Here is a 19503-nt window from a genome sequence, read left to right on the forward strand (position 1 = left end):
CAGAAAACACGGTGCATGCCAGAAATGAATGACGATACTCCAAATGTTAAAAAAAATTATATTGTAAGTACAGTACAAAAAGGTTTCGCTGTATAATTGTAATGTAATCTGGATCAAACAGCAAAGAAATAACAAAAATATAAAAACTGCTAAGTCTTGCCAAAGTTTTCCCTCTAGTACCAAATACCACAAGATACAGATTATACAAAGTGTACAAATTTTAATAAAAATACAATACACCAGGGTTGTGTGTGTTTTTCACTCTTCAAGAGTTTTCCATTGTACAGATGACAAAGCTAAAGCTGATCCCCTTCTGTTCCTTAGAGAGCAGATCTATCCCTTCACCATGATGCTCTCAATTGTAAAGGGCTGGAAAGAGCCACGGATTTTGTGCCGCTCCCAACAGCGGATGCTTTAGTACAGGTCAGGATCTGAGGCAGGGTGAGACTGCCTCCCTCCTGGGCCCTTCCCAATTCCAGGCTCACTGGGATTAGTGATGTATTGTTAAAACACGTATGCTCTGGTCTGACACTTGGGTTGGGAACTTGCATGGTGGTCTGAGAACCTTCTGCCTCCTCCACTGACCAAGAAAAACCTAACAGTGCACTGAGAAAAGCTCTGTAAGAGACAGACTACCTTGTGCAGGCACAGCTGGGGAATACATGGTAAAGAGGAACGGGGAGAAAAACCATCCTGCACACCTGAGGATTTAAGTGTGATTTGGGGCTCAACCACAATAAGGGTCAGCTCACTTTCAACTGCCCTGAAAAACAGAAGCTAGACTTCAGATTGGAAGTAAAAAAGTGCTCTTCTGTCATTTTAAAATTTTTAAATTATAGGGCTGGAAACGCTAGAGTCAAATGATATTTCAGTTGTTCTACCTACCTTCACAAGATAGCCTGTTTCTACAGACACTTAAAAACTTCCTGGTGCTTCCCCATACAATGCCAATGCTTACTACTATGCATATAGCTGATTCCTGCAGGAAGTGGGGTGAGGCAAACTTGATTTGTATTTTCCACACACTGTTGGGTGGAGGGAGGGATTTTTGCTTTTAAATTATGTATATATATATATATACACACACAGAGAAATATACAGGATAAATTAAAATCTGTTACAGATATTGGTAAAAGTTAAATACATACGATATGAACACCACATACACGTACATACAGACACACAAAAGCTTATATGAGAATCAAGTGCTCTCCTGCGGCTCCTCTTCTAGAGGAGCAGAAAACCAAACACCAAGTATGTGGCTGGAAGGAAGGGGAATCGGTCCAATCAACCCACATGTGCCTTACTCAGCCGTAACTGCTTCAAACTGGTCATTAGTCACTGCCTCACAGCAGCACCACGGCTCTTTCGATACTGCTGGTGAAAGGGATGGGGGATGAGCGATCTCAGAAACCAAAATTGTCTGTTCACAAAACAGGTGCAAGATGGGCAGAAGCAATCCCAGTTTTTCCCATCTGCTTCCATGCTCCTCTCCATCAAAGCAGGCTGACCATGCCCTGGAAAAATCAGCAGGAGGTTCATTCTCTCAAGCCAATGCAGTTGGTTGATGTATCGTGCCAATGATGATTTGGGTGCAAGTCCACAGGAAAAGATTAAATTTGTTGTCATCTTCCACTTTACTTCAAATGCCAGCTACCAGACCAGCCAGCTGACGCTGACAACTTTCAGTTATTACTGACTGAAGAGGGGGGGTTGGAAGAAGTGACCAAGAGGCAAAGGCCTCTGTATCTTTGATCAGCTATCCAGCTTTCCCCTCACGCAGTAGATTTTAAACTGAAAATCAGTTAGAAACAGGGCTGGTGAAGAGTTCAGTTCTATTCTTTGGTCCAAAATATATCATCATCTCTACCTGCCCATAGAATATCAGAATACTTTAGTTTGGAAGGGATATCAGGAGGTCATCTGGTCCATCCTGCTGCTTAAAGGAAGTCCAACTAGAGCAGGCCTATCATTCAGTTTATCACCAAGGATGGAGAGTCAACAACCCCTCTGAGCCACCTGTTTCAATGACCCTTCTCATGGTGACGTTTTTTCTTTATATCGAGAAGTCCATTCTCTGGCTGCTTCCCCCCCCAAAGGATCTGAATTTAAGGCGAGTATCTCAAAAGCTTTCTGAATTCTTCATACAAAATACTTTCAGATTGGAGGACATTTCACTCACCAACACAAAAGGGTTTTCTCAGCTTAACTTCACAACTTTTCATAAAATAGAAGTCAAATAGTTACAATCCTATGTATATACTATACAGATATAAAACTTTAAAACCCTACACACGGAGCCCATTGGGAGTGCCGGCGTAGTGCATATGTACACAAGTCAGTTACGCAGAGGTTGAGTACATCCCAGGATCCTTTCCCATCAAAGTCCAGGCATGATGTAGGCGATGTTGTCTAGAGTGTTTGACTGGGAAAAGAAATTCAGTATTTTTTTAGTGTCAGGTAATGACTCAAAATCCTTAAAAAATGACACAGACGAGGGTAGTAAGCAGGTTCACTTGCGTTACAAGTTATCATATAATGAGACAACCAAATCTGCCTAGCTAGGCTTATTTTCACATTTTTGGAAATGTAAGTTAACTAAACATAAAGGTAGCCTCAGTACTTATAAGCACGTGGAAACAAGGAAAATGCTTGAGGCTTTCCTCAAGTGACCTCCTCCTTATGAACCCCATACTCTGTCTCTGAATTTGAAACAAGCCACATCGACCATATCACATCAACCACAGGAAAGACTAGTGATGAAGGACTTGAGTAAAGTGATCAAAGTTGTAGCATATAAAAAAAAAATTACTTGACTTCACACTCACAAGTCCTTCATGAAATTCTGTAGTGTAAAAGTAAAGAGAAAAATCCTTAAACACACCCGCTAATAGGGTGCCAGATGGGAAAAAGAAGCGCCCTCCAGTTTTTCCTGCAAAACATAATAGAATCCTGAAAGAGTCCTTGTGCACATCAGAAAACAAGACCCAGCAGTATATTATCTGTATGTTCTTCAAATGCAGTACTTCAGTAAGCTCAAGCCTGTGGCTGGATGTCTGAAGAAGGCCTTAGGAATGCCACCTTTTAATTGCTGAAGACAGAGGAGCTGTAGCTGCACCATTTGTGATTCTAGAATTTAACAATGCCATCTACTGACTGAAAGGACAAATTGCATTCTACGTGCAACACGACCACTAACAATTTTATCCGTCTTAAAACACCACTGTCGTTACATATCTGATGGTAAAAATCAGAATTATTTATTATCAAGTCTGAATACCAGTTTTCAGAAGTGAAGGGTAAGTGCCTTAATCCACCTAAAGCTCCATTGCTCCTTATAACAATAAGTTGATCAAGTTTGAAATATATACACCATTAGTCATACGGTGTCATTGCTCTGAATGCACTTGGCAAGCAAGAAGGAAAAAAAGCATAGGATGTTTTTCCATGGCTTAGGATGGGAACACCCCACTGACTCAGCTTTTGTGCAGGCAGCCAGTTTGTGGGAGCTCACAGTCTAAGCTGTCAACTTTATTGTTAATAGTCCGTTCTCAAAATGAATCAATGTTTGGGCTGCCCTATTATAACATGCCTATTCATATCCCATTTTTGTTGTTGTCTCTGCCAGATTTGTTTTTAATCTCTTAACTTTTGCAGACTATATATTTATTTTTCATTTCTGCTCCTCTCCTTCACTGCTTTATTCATGTCTCGTGTTGGAGGCATGACTCCTGATTCCTTTTATGCTGCTGCCATCTTAATCTATGTCCACATCATGCTACAGAGATGCCACAAGCTGTTGCTAAACCAGAGCTCAATATTAAGTGTAGTTGAAAGTGAAAAAGAACCTGTAGTTACACAGTTCTTTAAAACAGAGACTATTTTTCTTTCCATGGAGAAGGTTACAGCCACATGTAAAAGGCTGTACTCAATCACATTAGGAATCCTGAGATCACAAGTTATTTTTTGTGCTACTAAAGGAAAAACAGATTGTGTGATACAGAGCAGATAGAAGGTCCTTTTTATTTTTACCGAAAAAACTTTCAAAAATACTGGTATGTGTACAGGCACTTTTATTTGATTCAGATGGATTGATTCAGTCACTAAAACAGGACCTACACACACTGCAATCAACGCTACAAATACTCAGTCAGTTACCACTGGGAGAAAAAAAGTTGCAAAATATCATACAACAGTTAACATCTGAAAGAATTTCAAGAAATATTCCAATATAAGACCAAGACAATTTTCTTATTGCACTGGAATTATCATCACATCATAAGACTGATTCATCAAAAAACTCTAGCTGGACTCCACTGAAATCAACAGTGCTAGAATGGAAATAATCACAAGGAACTCACCAAAACGTGCTTAGGGCAGCCATTCAACTCAGGTAGTTGTGTGGTCAGACATGCTAACGGGCCCAAAGCACAGATGATTGAATCTAGAAGTACTGACAAACTTCCTGAAACAGCCACCATTCCCTGGAAGTAAGGAAAGAAAAAAATTGATAGGGATGAGTAGTGGAAATTACGGTTCTTTCACAACTGTATTGATTCTCATGCAGATACAGTATCTTCTCTCTTGAGCTCCTCTAGTCCACTTTCATTATTTACACAGTAACAAAACTGTGTCATGTGCTTCACAGAGAGACTGCTGGCTCAAAAAAATTAAGAATTCAGTAGGCAACATACTAGTGTAGGAAAAAAGTAGGGAACAACGGAAAAGGTCAGAAAGTTGTCAGTTGCATAAAACACTTAATTCCACAATTTTTTAAAATGTAATTCCTTTGCCATTTCGTACGATCTATTTTGTTAACTACATGAGTCCTAAAGACAATAGTTTTATTATTGAAGTCTAAAGAAATGCTAAGTCTGTAACAATTGCTTTAACCATTGACATACTTTCAGGAAAGGGAATTTGCTTCTGTGCCTTTCTATAAAGGGGGAGAATTTACTCTGGTTGTTCCTCTGAAGAATGACCTCAATCGGTCATACCAGAAACAAAATGCAAGAACATTTATTTTACTGCTGATAAAACAAGTAAGTATAGTGGGATGAGATGACCACGCTAGCCACAAAATTCAATTATATTACTTGAGCCAAATATGTGTGTTCTCCTTACAGGCTGGGCTGAGTTCTGAAAGTGCGCGTGCATGTGTGCGTAGAATCACTATCATCTAACAGTAGGAAACCCTTAAAATATGACATCTTCTATGTTAGCCCCTATCCAAAGCACTGGCAATATGATACTGCCAGAAAACAACAGGACATGCAAAAACCACCTTGGTAAAGGCTGATGGTTTTCTAAGAAGTCTTGAGACAGTAACAGAAACTGGACCAGAGACTGCTGGCAAAGACAGCAAGGAAGTACCAGATCCAAGGTGAACATATAGTAAGAAAAGACTCAAGAGTTTGCTGAACTAAGAATTGCCTTCGAGGACCTAGAGCTGCAAAGGACCTGTCTGTCTTTGATGCCTACTGTTTACTGAGAAACAAGACTTTTTATTTCACTGAAAACAAACAGGAATGCATCAAAGACACAACACACCATCTCCAATTTCTCTTCCTAACAGAAAAGCATTGGTTAAACTTCTAAGTAAAATAAAATAATAATCCCTCCATTCCTGTGTGGAGATTACAGGACATCACTGTGACATCTCTGGTTACAGACTCACCTCTGTTTCCTGCAGTCTGTGACCAATAAGGCTCAGAGATTCACCCAGCAACTGTAAGTGTGCAGCTACATCAATAGGATCTGTCTCAGGGACTTTGGCTGGTGAGGAAGACACCACCACAGTGCTGGTGGGGGATTTCTTATGAGGGGAAATCACTCCTGTTGGAGAAGCTGGAAACACACAAATAAAATTCCATATTCTCTTCTTTTTCTTTTACTTACAAGCCTATTTACTTAGTAAAGTTCACATCTCAAAGGCATGAGATACTTAAATAGTTCTGTGGACCTGGTCCTGTGGTCTTTGGAGTCAACACTTTCCTTCTACAAGCACAAAGCATCTGTCTTGGCTGAATGCAATCTGGGAGATTTGGTTTGGGAGATTTGATAGAGAGATGCCAAGCCAAGAACAAACCTTCTTCCTCTAGCAGCAAACTAATCTCACTAGAACTTCCCTGCTGCCTCTTCCTATTTAACATTTAAATCCCTAAACTGCTAAAACCAATACCATTCTACAAATTAGACAAGGAAATACTTTTGAAAAATGCTGATATCATTCTCACTCTCACAGTAAAATTGTTTTTGAGTAATATGACGATTTAAATGTCAAGCCTTGTGAGAAAGCAGGTAGGGATGTGAAGCAGGAAAGGATCTTTGTTCCTTATTCCACAGGCAACACTATCTTCCCCGTCCAAGAAAAGACCAGAGCAAATAAAGTGCAACAATTACCTTTTATTTTTGGTGCCCCATCTGAAGATGATGCCTTTCTCTTCACAGTGGTGGCTTCTGCTTTATTTTGCTTGTGTTGGAGATACTGAGCTTTCTGTTTCCAGATCTGCAGTTACCATGGTATGAAAAGAGAGATTCGTAACGTTAGGTAATTGTTACCTGATGCCAGGACCCGGAGGCAGAATGATGTTATGTACCTAACTGATGAAGCAATATGATAAGAAAATGGATGCTTTTATGATCGCAAGGGCAAGGTTTCCATACTTTCCATCTTTACATACTTTGGCGACATAGGTAGCATTTTTCAAGGTATGGTGGCAATGCTGCCAGCACGTTCTGACCTAAGCACCTAGTTTACAGAAATCATTTTACAAAAATGCCTCACACACACTCACCAGTTTATCCTTCTCAGGTAGCTGCTTCCACACTTCCGCCAGTTTTTTACTTAGCTCTCCAAAATCTGGCAGAAGGAAAGAAGAAAAATGTTTAAAACAAATGTTTAAAACAAATGAAATCATAAAATCATGGAAACAACATAGGAAATTTACTGGCCCATGCATACACATTCAGGAAGCAACCCATTCCACAACTGGAACTCTCCATACTGTCCTGAAAATGATTGCCAGTGTGCATTCCCATTACTCTTTATAACGAAAAAAAAGCTTGATCATGGGAATATAAAGTCACATGTGTATATACAGGAAAGTGACACAATGAAGGTAACTCTTTAAGTAAAGAAAGAAAAAGCTAGCAATTTCTTTATCCAGATTCACAGCTTGGTTAAAATGCAATGAAATCAAATAATGAAATCCACTCCTGTCCCCTTTGTCACCTCTTATTCAAAGAAAATTGGCAGATTCTTTACATTCTGTCAAAGTTAAGATGTTGGTATGAAACAGAGACAATACGTTCTGCTAATTAATCCGACTGGTGTATAATCAAGAGAAGAGAAGGCTAGATTATTCTCTCACCTATTCCAGGGTGCTCAGACACAATAGTTGTACGATATTCCTTACAGAACACTTGATAGGCAGACATGTTTTTCTTCTTTGGCTAGTCAGAAGAAGAAAAGGAAACAAAGATTTTTAATTATGATGAGACCTACTTGAATTTAATAAGAATTTGGCATTTATTGAAGACTTAAAGAAAGCTGTGGTGCTTAGATCAGGAACCTAAAAAAGCAGCGTTTTACATGTTCTAGCTGAATTTAGTGTTTATGAAAGCACAGGAACCAGCCAGAACCAGTCTTGCTACAAGGCTTATCTTGCAACAACTCTATCAACGCATTTCATTCATAAGTTACAACAACGTGCTATTCTAAATCCAGGATCAACATACAACTCTGTTAATATATCTGTTTTAAAACTTAAAATAATAAAAAAATGTATCTGTCATACTATTCACAGTACCTATTACAGATCTGTCAAAACAATTCAGTCTTCATCACAATGTTTCGTTCCATTCCTTGCATCCTTACAAACACTTCAAATTGGCAGGAAAATAGACAGTATAAGTACGCTGACAGCAGAGGCATAAGCAGTTGCTGAGCTATGATCAGAGAAAACTTACCAAATAGAACAGAATAATGGCTGAACAAATTTGGGCTACATCTGCCCATTTCCTGACACAAAGCAACTCTTGTCTCTCTGAGCATACAGAAACTGCTTTTCCCCATTTATATACTTACACAGCTACAGTTCTATCACCTGTAAACTCATTCATATGCTAGCTACCATTTCTCCTACTCATATTTTTAAACACTAACCATGGAAAACTGAATTTATGAGTACAGGACAAAACTGGAAATGTGGTAGTCTATAAGAATTAGAATTTCATTTGAATACAGGAGTATACAGGTAAATATCTTCACTTTTCAGGTTACAGCTCGATTCCTTTTTACCAGAACTGTGATGATGGACCAGATCACTAGTCCAAAAGTCTGCCTGGCAACAGCTGGAACTGGTTACCTTAGAAAATGATGCAGTTGTGCTTGGTATATAACCTGTACCAAGCAAATTAAGTATAACCTTTTCAAAGAACCTCCATTGGCTAAAGACTGCCTGTGCCACAAAACCACAATGACATAGTGGCTGACACATTTTTCCAAACATGCTTCACTGAAACCATTGATCCTGGTATTAGTTACCCTTCTGTTTCAATTTAACATGCCTTTGTAATGGAGTGCCTAATTCACCATTACCCACCACCCAATTCCTATTTTCCCTCCGATTTTTCCTTACTTTTTCTCTTTCTTTTTCTCTTTCCTTTTCCTTTTCTTTTTCTCTTTCCTTTTCCTTTTCTTTTTCTCTTTCCTTTTCTTTCTCTCTTTCCTTTTCCTTTTCTTTCTCTCTTTCCTTTTCTTCCTTTCTTTCTTTTTTTCTTCCTTTCCTCTTTTCTTTTTCTCTTTCCTTTTCCTTTTCTTTTTCTCTTTCTTTTTCCTTTTCTTTTTCTCTTTCCTTTTCCTTTTCCCATTTCTCAGCTTTGTCCTTCTCCTTTTCTTCCTTTTTCCTTCTCTTCTCACCTTGACCATCTGAGTGAAAAGCAGCAGGAGGAGGTGGAGGAAGAACATAGGGGGTACTGGGAGGAGGTGGTGGTGACACTTCAGCTACTGCCACAGGACCGTGCCCAGAACTCTTTTTAGACTTAGAGTGCTTCTTCTCTCTGTGTTTCTCTTTGTCTTTTTTTTTCTTACTTTTTTTTGACTTCTTCTTCTTTTTGATTTCACGGTAGGAGTCATCTATCACTAGCTCTCCAGCCTCCAACTCCCCACCAGAAGAGGAACCAGATTCTGGCGGTGCCTCCACACCTGAAATCTCATACTCGCTCCCATGGCCCTCTGAAAAAAGGGAGGTGTCAGCACCAAAATTCTCAGAAGGTGGATGTGAGTCCGGCGGCGGTTTGTGCTTCTTCCGGGATGACTTCAGGAAGCTCTGCAGTTCATGACCCAGCAGGAATGAGCCTTGCTCATCTCGAGCCGATTTCTTTGAAGATTTCTTTGCAGCTGCTGGTGCTGAAGAGTAGGAGAAAGAATCATCATCTGCTGCACTACTTTTCTCTTTCGGTGAAAGGATGAGCTTCATCTTCAAGCCATCAGGTTCACGAAGAGTAAGTGTCTCTGTGTTCACATAGAGAGGTTTCATTTTTTTAGATTTGTGGAAGCTGCCATCATCCACTGAGTGCTCCCCACTGCTCCCACTCAGCTTCTTCTTGTGGTGCTCCTTTTTGCTTTCAGAATGGCCAGAGGAAGAATAAGATGATTTTTCAGAGGTCTTCTTTGAAGACTTTGAGCTTGTGGCCAAAGGTGAGGTGATAGCCTTGAGTAAATCCATGGTTGTATCAGCTGAGGATGGGCTAGAAACTGCTTTTTTCTTCTTCTTTGATGGTAGATCCAAAGGCGAAACACCTGAAAAAGATCAAGAGAAATGTACATCAAGATGATTCCCTTAAAGACAGCATTACACCAGCCCAAAGAAGTGAAGTGGGAATCCTGCAAGACTTATGATTACAGCTAACAGATTTACATCCCGGCTTAAACAAAAGATCTCTGAAGCTTGTAGCCAGCTTAGCACAGCCTTACTGATACAATTCAGGAGCTGTAATGCCCAAGCTGGTCAAATAATTCAAGGCAGGAAGACAGAGTAGGAAAGTTCTTGAAGTTTTGTCAAACTCTTTATTCCATTGTGAAATAACATATTTTGATGAAAAAGTATCTTACTGAGCCTGAAATTACATCTCAAGTGCAAGGTTTTAGTGCCATTTTTAGCCAAGGTGAGACCAATGAATTGAAAATACAAGCTTTTTCATTCTGAAACCAGATTTTGATGACATTTCAACTGGGCTTTCTCTTTTCACTGGGCCAAAAATAAATCTTAAACCTGTTAAGCTTTTATGAACAGAATTGTCATTCTCTAGCCAGCTTATTAATTGTGAGAATAATGTTTCTGTATTTAAACTGAACCCAAAAGCATTTCTTTTTCACCCTGATGCATTCTATTTTTATAAATTCAGAGAAAGTAATACTATCTGCAAGTAAAATTACAGTTTGTAATGTAATAGGGAAAAATGAAATGCAAATGCCAAAAGGGAAGGCATGGGTTCGAAAACTACAACTTGTCAATCAAAAGAGGGTGGAAGATCTCTACCCTCAACAATGGCAACTTGGTAAGCTAGACTCTGAAAATATCACTCCCTAATCTTCTACTGTCTGGTGCTGATCAGCATCAGGCTTCTGATTACTTGTCCTAAGACAGGTTGATGTATTCTCCCCCCATAAAGTGCTAACCACAAAGATTGATGACACTGGTTTTACAGCACCCTTTCCTCAAAGTCATGATCCCTTAGCCCTTTCCCATGCTCGATTACTATCTTACCTCTGTAGCAGAACTCATCTGAGGAGTGCTTTCTCTTCTTTTTGTGAGGTTCTGTCCCCGGAAAAAGATCACTGTCCTAGAATAAGAAGAAAAAAATTGCTGACAAACAAGAGGGAAATAGTATGAGATTCACATGGAGTATTGACATAAATAATTTGTAGGAGATATCAAGAGTTATTTGTATTACTGTAACAGCAAGGAACCCTAGGTATGAAACAGGATCATTATTCTAGGTGCTAAAACAAGCAAAGGAAACATATCTGTCCCCAGGAGCCCACGCTGTAGGTTTAAGGTAAGAGACAAAAAGCATGGTACGGATAGGTGGGAGAATACAAAACATGGTCTTAGTCAGAACAGGTTTCAGCACATCAGCCACCTAACTGGCATCAAGCTTTCTTTAGGCATTGCAGCACAACATGGCTATAAGGAAATTGAAAGACAGATCTCTATAGGGAGCTCCGCCCAAGTGAGAGGAGCAATACACAAGAAAACTTGAAAAAGCACATTTGAAAGTGTTAAGAAATGGGCAATGAAAGCCAGCACTTGGAGATCAGCTGATGAGTTGATAAAAGGCAGACATCTACCTCTTAATAAAGCTAAGAAATAACTAAGCATGCATAGGCTGTCAAGCCTTGAAAATGAAGGTGAGCAGTTCATGTTTAATAAGCTGAAAAAGATAAAAGTGAAAGGAGGTACAGAGAGGTGACAATTATAATGATGGGGCCAAAAAATTGTCCTTAATATGTTATGTCATCTAATTACTATTTGTCTCTTGACCAATTTACGGTCTGAAAATGAAGCTCCTCTACAGAATTCCATCTGCATGGTAGAAGATGATTTTCATTTTAAACTAGAACTTCTTTTCCAGATTAAAAAAAAAAAAAAAAAAAAAAAATCACACAAGATAGTCACCTTTGAGCTAACAGCAGAAATTTTAGCTCAAAGAGGAAAGTTTTGAAGAAACTTAAGTTGTTACTACGTGATTTCAGAGTTAAGGCCCCAAAGAGGTGAATAGGGCAAGTTCATACCTCTCAAGAGCTATCATTTCAGGCTGTCTGCAGAATCAGGAAGACAACAGTGCGTCAGTTAACATTATATTCATCCTTTGCTGGCTATTTATACAACCACAAATTCTAAGAAAAATTTTGTGTGTGTGTGTGTGTAAAAAGTTATTCATGCTATCCTGTGACTTGCAAGGTTCTACATCAAGACTAGGACAGCATCCTACTACCCTATTTTCTGAGGCCAGAAAAATCAGAATCAGTTGTAATTGGGACTGACCCCCTCCTTTTTCCCAGGAAAGTTACTGAACAATACAGGACACGATTAGCTGCTCTTGCTGTCTTCTACATGCATTTCTATATAAAAAAGAACAAGAAACCCACCCATCCCATCCCATCACTAGCTTTACACATATCCTTACACCTTCAACCTTTTCTCTGAGGGCTTCCTGACCTGAGTTGCTATCTCGTCTTCCTCTTGCAGCAGATCCTTGTAAGAGCGCTTTTTCTCTCGCTGTATCCTGCCAGTTGGCAGCCCCACGTCATCAACACTTCGGTCACTCTCTAGGTACTCTAAGATTTATGTGAAATGGGAAAAAAGGAAGAAATTAAATACCCCATTAAGGAATGATAGACATGTGGACTATGCACAAAATAAGATAACAGTGGATGTTGGCACAGAGTGATGCACAAAGCCCAACAAGCACAGGGGCCTAAAAGGTAACAGTCTGTACTCTCTGACCACAGGGATGGGGCTCAGTGCTCTAATGCTGTAACATAATCACTCCAGATTTCATTTCTAACCCTTGTATATTTCTCCTAAAGACAACTGGACCTAGAAATGTTACCATGACTAAACATATCCTTACCCCTGGTCCCCCTTTCCATTGACCTGGCAGGGAGGAGAAAGGCTGCAGTGGCAGAGTTTCCAATCAAGGTGTTTGCATTAGGAAATACCACCCATTTCTCTCAAGTTCTAAACCCCAGTACTTTACACCTGGAAGTCAAGGGCTTGGGATCCTCCAACAACTTGGCCAGGTTAAATTTAAGGGCTCCACAGCATACTAGCTTCCTTTCCCACTCTGACTGCATGGCCTGGCAAAGGCTGCAGAGGGTACCCTTTTTTTTTGGCAACTCCCTCTGAGATTATGAAGCAGTCATACCTTCTTTCTTCTTGGAGTCATCATAAGCCATGGTGGTCCTGCAGGAGCCTGAGAATGTGTTGCCACGTCTGGGCTCCTTCCCCCGTTCCCATCTACAGGAAAAGGTCTGAGAAACAGAGAATGAAAATAACCCTCCCATAAAGAAGAATCATGATGTAAAATGGGAAACTTCCTCTGAACCAAGTGAAGATTCTCTGGAAGACAGTGGGAAAGGAAAGGGGTCTACCTTCTGGTCAGTTCATGCTCACTCTTCAGGCTTGACAGAATATTTTTTTGAAATTAAATTGGAAGTTGGTCTTCTCTTATTTTAAAGATATAAAAGACCACCTATTCCTTGTAAAATCTCCAAGACACTGAAGTAATTTATTTACAAAAATAGAAAGAGGGTGAGAAGACAGCTGAGTTTGATCTTCATGACACACAAAACTGCACCCAAACTTGTGCAAAAGCCATTTTCTGTCAGGAGCCACTGTAGCAGAGTGGGATATTTAAAGAGAGATTTCAAACCCTTGAATCTCAGATGAAGTGAAGGAAAAGAAGGAACCAGGCAGAAATCATTGTCCTACAAAAGAAGTATTTCAAATCTTTTTAACTAAAGGATCACACATTTTATAGTGAAGGTGTGCATCCTTCTGATGTGTTTCCCAACACTACCACTGCAGCCATTCTGAATGCCAGCCTGGGAGAGGGAACTGAAGCAAGCACTCCTTTTCACTAGGCCTTCCGCAGCACCCCAACTTCTGTCAGCCCCTAGGTTTCAGGCCTCCTCCGAGTCATTCTGCTCCACAGTTGCTGGCACACAGCAGGACAGTGCCCTTATGGAATAGCTGCACTCTGGTTCTCTCAGAGTAAACAGCTTTTGTTCTTCAGTCAGCAACCAGCTGAACATGAAAAAATTGACCTTCTGCTCATAAGCAATTAAACCAATTGCACCTAACTGATTTTGTGTGTTTTTGTGTATGTGCACACGTGTGTAAGAATTCAACCACAAAGACCATGCAACTTGTTCATTCTAGCTGTCACGGCAATCTTGCCACACTGAAGTTACGCTTGAATACCTTGAGAGCAGGGGAACTTGTGCTTGTACATCCCTGCACGTACCTCAGTTTTATAAATAGTTGGCTGAGAATGTACAACATATTCATCCTACAGTGGTTACTTAAGTGAAACAACAAAGTCCCAACTAAATCAAGCTTGCAGGTACACAGAACATGTTTCTATTTAAATTCATAGGAATACATGTTATTTCTTCAGATTTTGGGAAACCATCCGCCACAAAATGTTTTAAGTCAATAGTCTGACTACTATACATTGTTGGTAGCAAGCACAGCAATTTGTAGGCAGAATTTACGTATACAAGCAAGAGCACTGCCTATGTGTACGCACTAGAGCACTGCACTTTGCAATACAAAAGAGCATCTTGCCACTTGTGGGCTCACAATCTTGAACCAGATCCTGGCAATGTTTCACGATGTTCAGCTGTCATATGGACTTCGGTGGGAACATGCATGATACCAAAGCACTGTGCTCAAGAGGACAAGGGCCTCATCGAGATACTGCTCAGCAAAACAAAGCTGACGACAGTCGTTCATGAACAGATGACTTGGAAAAACTAAGATCCGTTTATAGCTACACACGTACCTTTTATTGTCTTTTAACATCCTATTTGCTTGGCAGGTGTAAAGATTGGTAGATAACGCCCAAAGGGGCTTACAACTAGACCTCTAACCCTGCAAATACAACACATATCCTTAACTAGTCTTGTCCTGTAAACCCTAATTAGGTTCCCCTGCTTCAAATTCTGCGGTTTCAGCAGTAATCGCACAGGTTCAGTGGAGAAGAAGCTCTCCCCTGCACGTCTCCCCTTCCTTACCGCACATGCTCGCGGGATCGCGGCCAAGCGTTGCTTTTCTGCAGCCCCCCTCCCGGGACTCCACCGGCACCTCCGCGCTTCGGTCCCCCAAGGGAGGCCGCACACCCCACTGGCGACAGACGGCGGCGGGTGGAACCGGAGGACCGGGCTCCCTCGCCCCATTTCCCCGCCGGAGCTCCCAGCGACCCGCAGGAAAACCGCGAGGGGCAGGCGGGTCCCGCCGGGAATGCCGAGCGAGGCGGAGGAGACGGGGGGCAAACGTCGGCACCGGCCCCTCGGCAGACACGGGGCCGGGACCGGTCGTCGTCCCCCCCCGCGGGGCACCCCACGGCCCAGCCCCGCGCATGCGCGCCAATTCCCTCAGAGCCCGGGCCCCGCCGCCGCCGTTTGAAGCGGGCTCGGCCGCCCCCGCTCCCGCCCGCGCGTCCTCTCACCCGAACGGGCTCCGGCCTCGCTCCAGCCCGCGGCTCCGCCCCTGCAGCAGGCCCGAGCTTGCCCCGGCGGTAAAACCGCCGAGAGGCGACAGGGCCTGCCGGCCCGCCGGTAACCGAGCCGCAGAGCGACGAGGTGCCGCGGCCGCCTCACTCCGCACTGCCGCTTCCCGCCGCGCCGCCGCCGCCCGCGGCCGCCATCTTGGAGATGGAGACAAGGGAGACCCGCCCGGCGCCGGGGCCAGGGGCAGAGAGCCGAGCGCCGAGCACGTCCAACGGGAACACCCGCGGGGGCGGAGGAGAAGGCGGGCTGCGGGATTGCTGAGCGCATCGATGGGCTGAGGCGGGAGGGGAGCGCCATTGCCCGCGGTGTGAGCGGGACCCCGCACCGGGCTGTCACGGCCTTGGGGCGGCAGCCGCCACGCAGTTAGCTTTCCCCGCCACGGCACGCCGCTCCTATCGCGGGTGAGGTTCGAAATACCGTGCGCCGGGGCTTACCCGGAGGCTTGGCCCCGGGGCCTGGCTTGGGGCCTCCTCGCCCGCCCGGTGCTCCGCTGGTGCAAGCGTACGGGCCCAGGGCTGAGGCTAGAGTGAGGGGCCGTAGCGTACTGCTGCTCGCACCGGGGGCTGGGCCCACTCACTGTGTCCCCAGGCACCCCAGGGAGGTTCCACGGGTGCTATGTGCCCCTTCAGAGGCGTGGGAGCCACGCGTGGGCCAGACGCAGGGTGCCTGCGCTGGGCCCCGGCTCTGCCCTCGACCACCTCGTGTACAGCGTGTGCCCGCCTTCCCCCCGTCTTCGGCACAACCTCCTCTTTGTGCGTGTGCTGTGGTGTCGTGGCACAGCTTCCACTCTCTCATTATCCCTTTCTTTTCTCGGAGCTGGCTGGGCTTGCAGCATGGGTTAGTTGTTGGCTGCTTGTGCCTGCCACGGTGGGTCAATGGGAAAGGGTGAAATCCTGTTTGTTATTAAGCAGTTACAGACCCAGCACTTTCATGAGATTAGTCACGCACACACACAGGAGCGGGCACATCTGTAAGTCTATCTGATTGCCTGAGGAACTGAGTAGATGTACTGCACAGGTGGAGAGTCAGGACCAGCCGGAGCCGAGATACGCATGTCTGAACAGCACACTCTGGGGCTATTGCCTGTGAAGGCATCATGCAACCCTCACACCCTTTCCAATCAACTGTCCAAAGGTGGCAGGCAAGAGAAAGGCACATTACCCCCGGCATCTTCTAAAGGGCTCATTCATTACTGCAAAGGATTCAAGACAGAGGTAAAAAAGCTCAGGAAACAGCCTGGTCAGAAAAGACATCTTTTTCCCACCAGGTTAGCCTTTCTTCACTCTGACTGCTCAGGAGGTCCCTGTTCAACAAACCTCATTTAACTCTTACCTTAAATCCCATCATCTCCACTGATGCAGGAGTCTTGTTTTCATTTAGATGCCGGCAGACACTCACATGACTCTGTCAGAGGCTGCTCACAGTCACATGCTGTCTGCAGACTACAATTCCCACATGCCTGAGGTTAAACCTGACCCATCGCAGACATGCCGGTTCCCCAGCACTTGCAGATCCCCCTTCTGGTCCTGCTGATGCTTTTGGGTCCTAACAAGTACATAATGATGAAAATAATTATTTGTGGTACAGTAGGCCCTAGAGGAATTAGAAGAAGATGGAGGCCTATGCCTGTTATGCTGTGTGAGTATAGTCTGATCCAAAATGAGGGGTACAGCCTCTATGAACACATCAATGTCTGCAATTGCAGCAGCTGTAACACCTCAGAGTAAAAACCCACCAGCCCTTAGGCTGTGCAGATGTTCTTACGCATGTACCCATGCGTGCCTGCTCCTGGTGAAACTCTAAAATCACTCCTTGCCCTCCAAGTCATAACCCAGGGAGGAATTACCCAGGTGGACAAGTGCCTCTGCAAATTTATGACCAGGACCTTGCCAGAGTTGAACTCACTGAGACTTACTCTTTACCTCCGATTATTGATGATGTGTCTAGGAGTCCCAGTGATGGATCCATACCCCATTTGGCAATGCACAGTACAAGAAAAACACGGCTCCTGTCACCAGGATTTTACAGTCTTCAGCTTTCTTGCTCGTATTACGGACTGTATGGAAATATCAGTTAACTCCTGGGAGCACTTGGCCTATGGGTCAGGTGGAGGCAGAATGGGAGCGAGGCAGAATAAGCCATTAGCGTGGTTGGGAGAGGCTAGGTGCAGCCTGAAGGAACAGGGATACGGATCGCTTTGAAAACTGAAAGCCCAAGTTAGCCTGATGATGGCAAGCATTTGATAATGACAGCTAGTAAATGTGTAGGGATGCTATGTTTAATATTCTGCACCCTAGAATGAGAAAGGATTCTAGCTCCCCTGCAGTTTAATGTTTTTAGTGCTGGATGGTTCATAGGTATTAGATTGTGTCAGTGATTGTGTGTGGAGGATAGAGAATGAATATGCAGGTGAATTTGCAAAATGAGTGTATAGCAGGATACTTGCACATAAAGCCACTGCAGCACCAATCATTCAGACTTCCCCTGGTGCGATCTATCCGTGCTCCTTTCCTCCCCCAGAACAATCATAATGATAATAATAATAGTAATTGTAATAGTAACAACAACAACAACATGTAGTCCCTCCTACTGTACTTTTCATCAGTGCGGAAATGCTCAGAAAAACTCACTTCAATCATTCCCATTCTTCAGAGCTAATAAAGGGAACCAGCCAGCACAAACCATGGCATTTACTGGGTGCTTTCAAACACCTTAGCCTTTCCCGTTTCAAGAAAATTCAGGGATCTCTTTAGAATGTACACCTAGATTATACAGGTCAGGTGGGGAAAATGTCAGGATGCCGACAGCAAATTTAAGAGAGTCACAAACCCTTCAAATCCTTAGCACTGGACAGAATTGTTTCTTTGTACTCTTGAATATAAGAGGTCATAGGGAGGGAATCGGAAAATCAGACAGTCCCTATAGTTTTTAAGACCTGAAGTGCAGCTTTAGTCAGTCTCAGACTATTGTGAGAATATTGCTGATTCCTTTTGTTGAGAGCATCTTGTATTCTTTTGCCTACATGCCAGGGAGAGAAACTGTGAAAGGGTACATGATGTGTTCCCTCAGGTGTCTTTTTGGCAGTGAGATACATATTGTATGAAATGCTCTTGCCAGTGCAGAACGTTTTAGGACGTGTGTATACTTTCTTATGCTTAATGCAAGATGAGTTGTGTGCTAAGGGCTTACCACCCATGAAGCCACCCAGTATGGTCTTGCTTTCCCCACATTATATCCACCATCTATCCTTGTCTGCCTATTTTCTCCTGCCTGCACTAAGGTGTAATTTTCTAGATTTAGTAGCCCTCTTTTTGTTTCATTGTTTTTTAGTACTTAGTTCAGTGTGGTCTCAAGTGCAATGAGTATAAGAGGAATGAATAGTAACATGAGCACAAGCCCACAACCAAGTTACGTACAGAATTAAATGCAGCACTCAGAGCTGTATGAACAATTGTCAATTATCCCTGTCATAGTTTGCAACTCACAAGTCTCTTTTCACTCCTGCCCCATTTTCCCGTAATTTTTTCCTAGATGCCAAGATGATTTGGCATTAACTGGAATAGGACCTGGATTAAGACCTCTGATCCCCACCTATCCATGAAAAGCCTGGTTTGTTTTGCACAGGCAGTGCTACTCTTCTCTGTGCACACTACAACACTTGTATATTACTAGCTACCAAGCTGCCCTTAAAAAGGAAGCATGGCTTGTTACATTTGGATAGGTTCTATGAAAAATAAATCTATTTTAAAAGGCTTATGGCTATGAATATGGAGGAAGTGACCACAGTGTTACAGTGGACTTTAGGTGAAATGGACCTTGCATGCCAATTAAGTCAGCCATATTATTTCCTTATTTATGAACAAGGCTAGTGAGTGCTGTTTGAATACAAGGACTTGCTTCCTCAGAGAAGCAGAACTTCAAAAGATTTGTTATGTGCATTGTTTCAGTGTTGAGGATTTACTTAAATTACTTCCCGTTTGTCTTCATTTTTTTTCAGGATGCATTCATTTTCTTGCCTCTTCATCTGGGAATAGAGTCATTAATGAAGCCACAAGGATGTGAGCATTCATTTGTAATGGCAATACAACAGCCTGAATGTTCCCCAAAGCCACAATGTCTGTCACGGTGGGGACACACCTTCTCCCCCTGCTGCTACCGCTGCACCCTCTGTATTTGCATGCTGAGAGAGGTAAGGTGAG

The 19503-nt window shown here is 43.0% G+C and overlaps 1 protein-coding gene across 7 annotated transcripts; it reads right to left on the reverse strand.

The window, feature by feature from the left end:
- Positions 1–44: 44 nt before the first annotated feature.
- Positions 45–15459, reverse strand: HMGXB4 (HMG-box containing 4). 7 transcript variants are annotated; one of them, XM_030040401.2, is made up of 11 exons: positions 15244–15458; positions 12228–12346; positions 10773–10848; positions 8841–9805; positions 8643–8720; positions 7374–7455; positions 6798–6862; positions 6403–6508; positions 5678–5847; positions 4362–4484; positions 45–2425 (listed from the first exon to the last, which is right to left on the reverse strand). In XM_030040401.2, the coding sequence occupies exons 4-11, from the start codon at positions 9729–9731 to the stop codon at positions 2381–2383; spliced, it is 1560 nt and encodes a 519-aa protein (XP_029896261.1). In that variant the 5' UTR covers positions 9732–9805; positions 10773–10848; positions 12228–12346; positions 15244–15458; the 3' UTR covers positions 45–2380. The 7 variants fall into 7 exon arrangements, with proteins under 7 accessions (XP_029896261.1, XP_040985405.1, XP_029896260.1 ...); XM_041129471.1 differs by adding an exon at positions 12937–13042 and having other exon boundaries at positions 8643–9805; positions 15244–15387; XM_030040400.2 differs by lacking the exon at positions 15244–15458 and adding exons at positions 12937–13042; positions 14810–15052 and having other exon boundaries at positions 8643–9805.
- Between the last annotated feature and the right edge of the window lie 4044 nt (positions 15460–19503).

This window comes from Aquila chrysaetos, chromosome 17 (assembly GCF_900496995.4).
Source record: "Aquila chrysaetos chrysaetos chromosome 17, bAquChr1.4, whole genome shotgun sequence".
Taxonomy (NCBI): Eukaryota; Metazoa; Chordata; class Aves; order Accipitriformes; family Accipitridae; genus Aquila; species Aquila chrysaetos.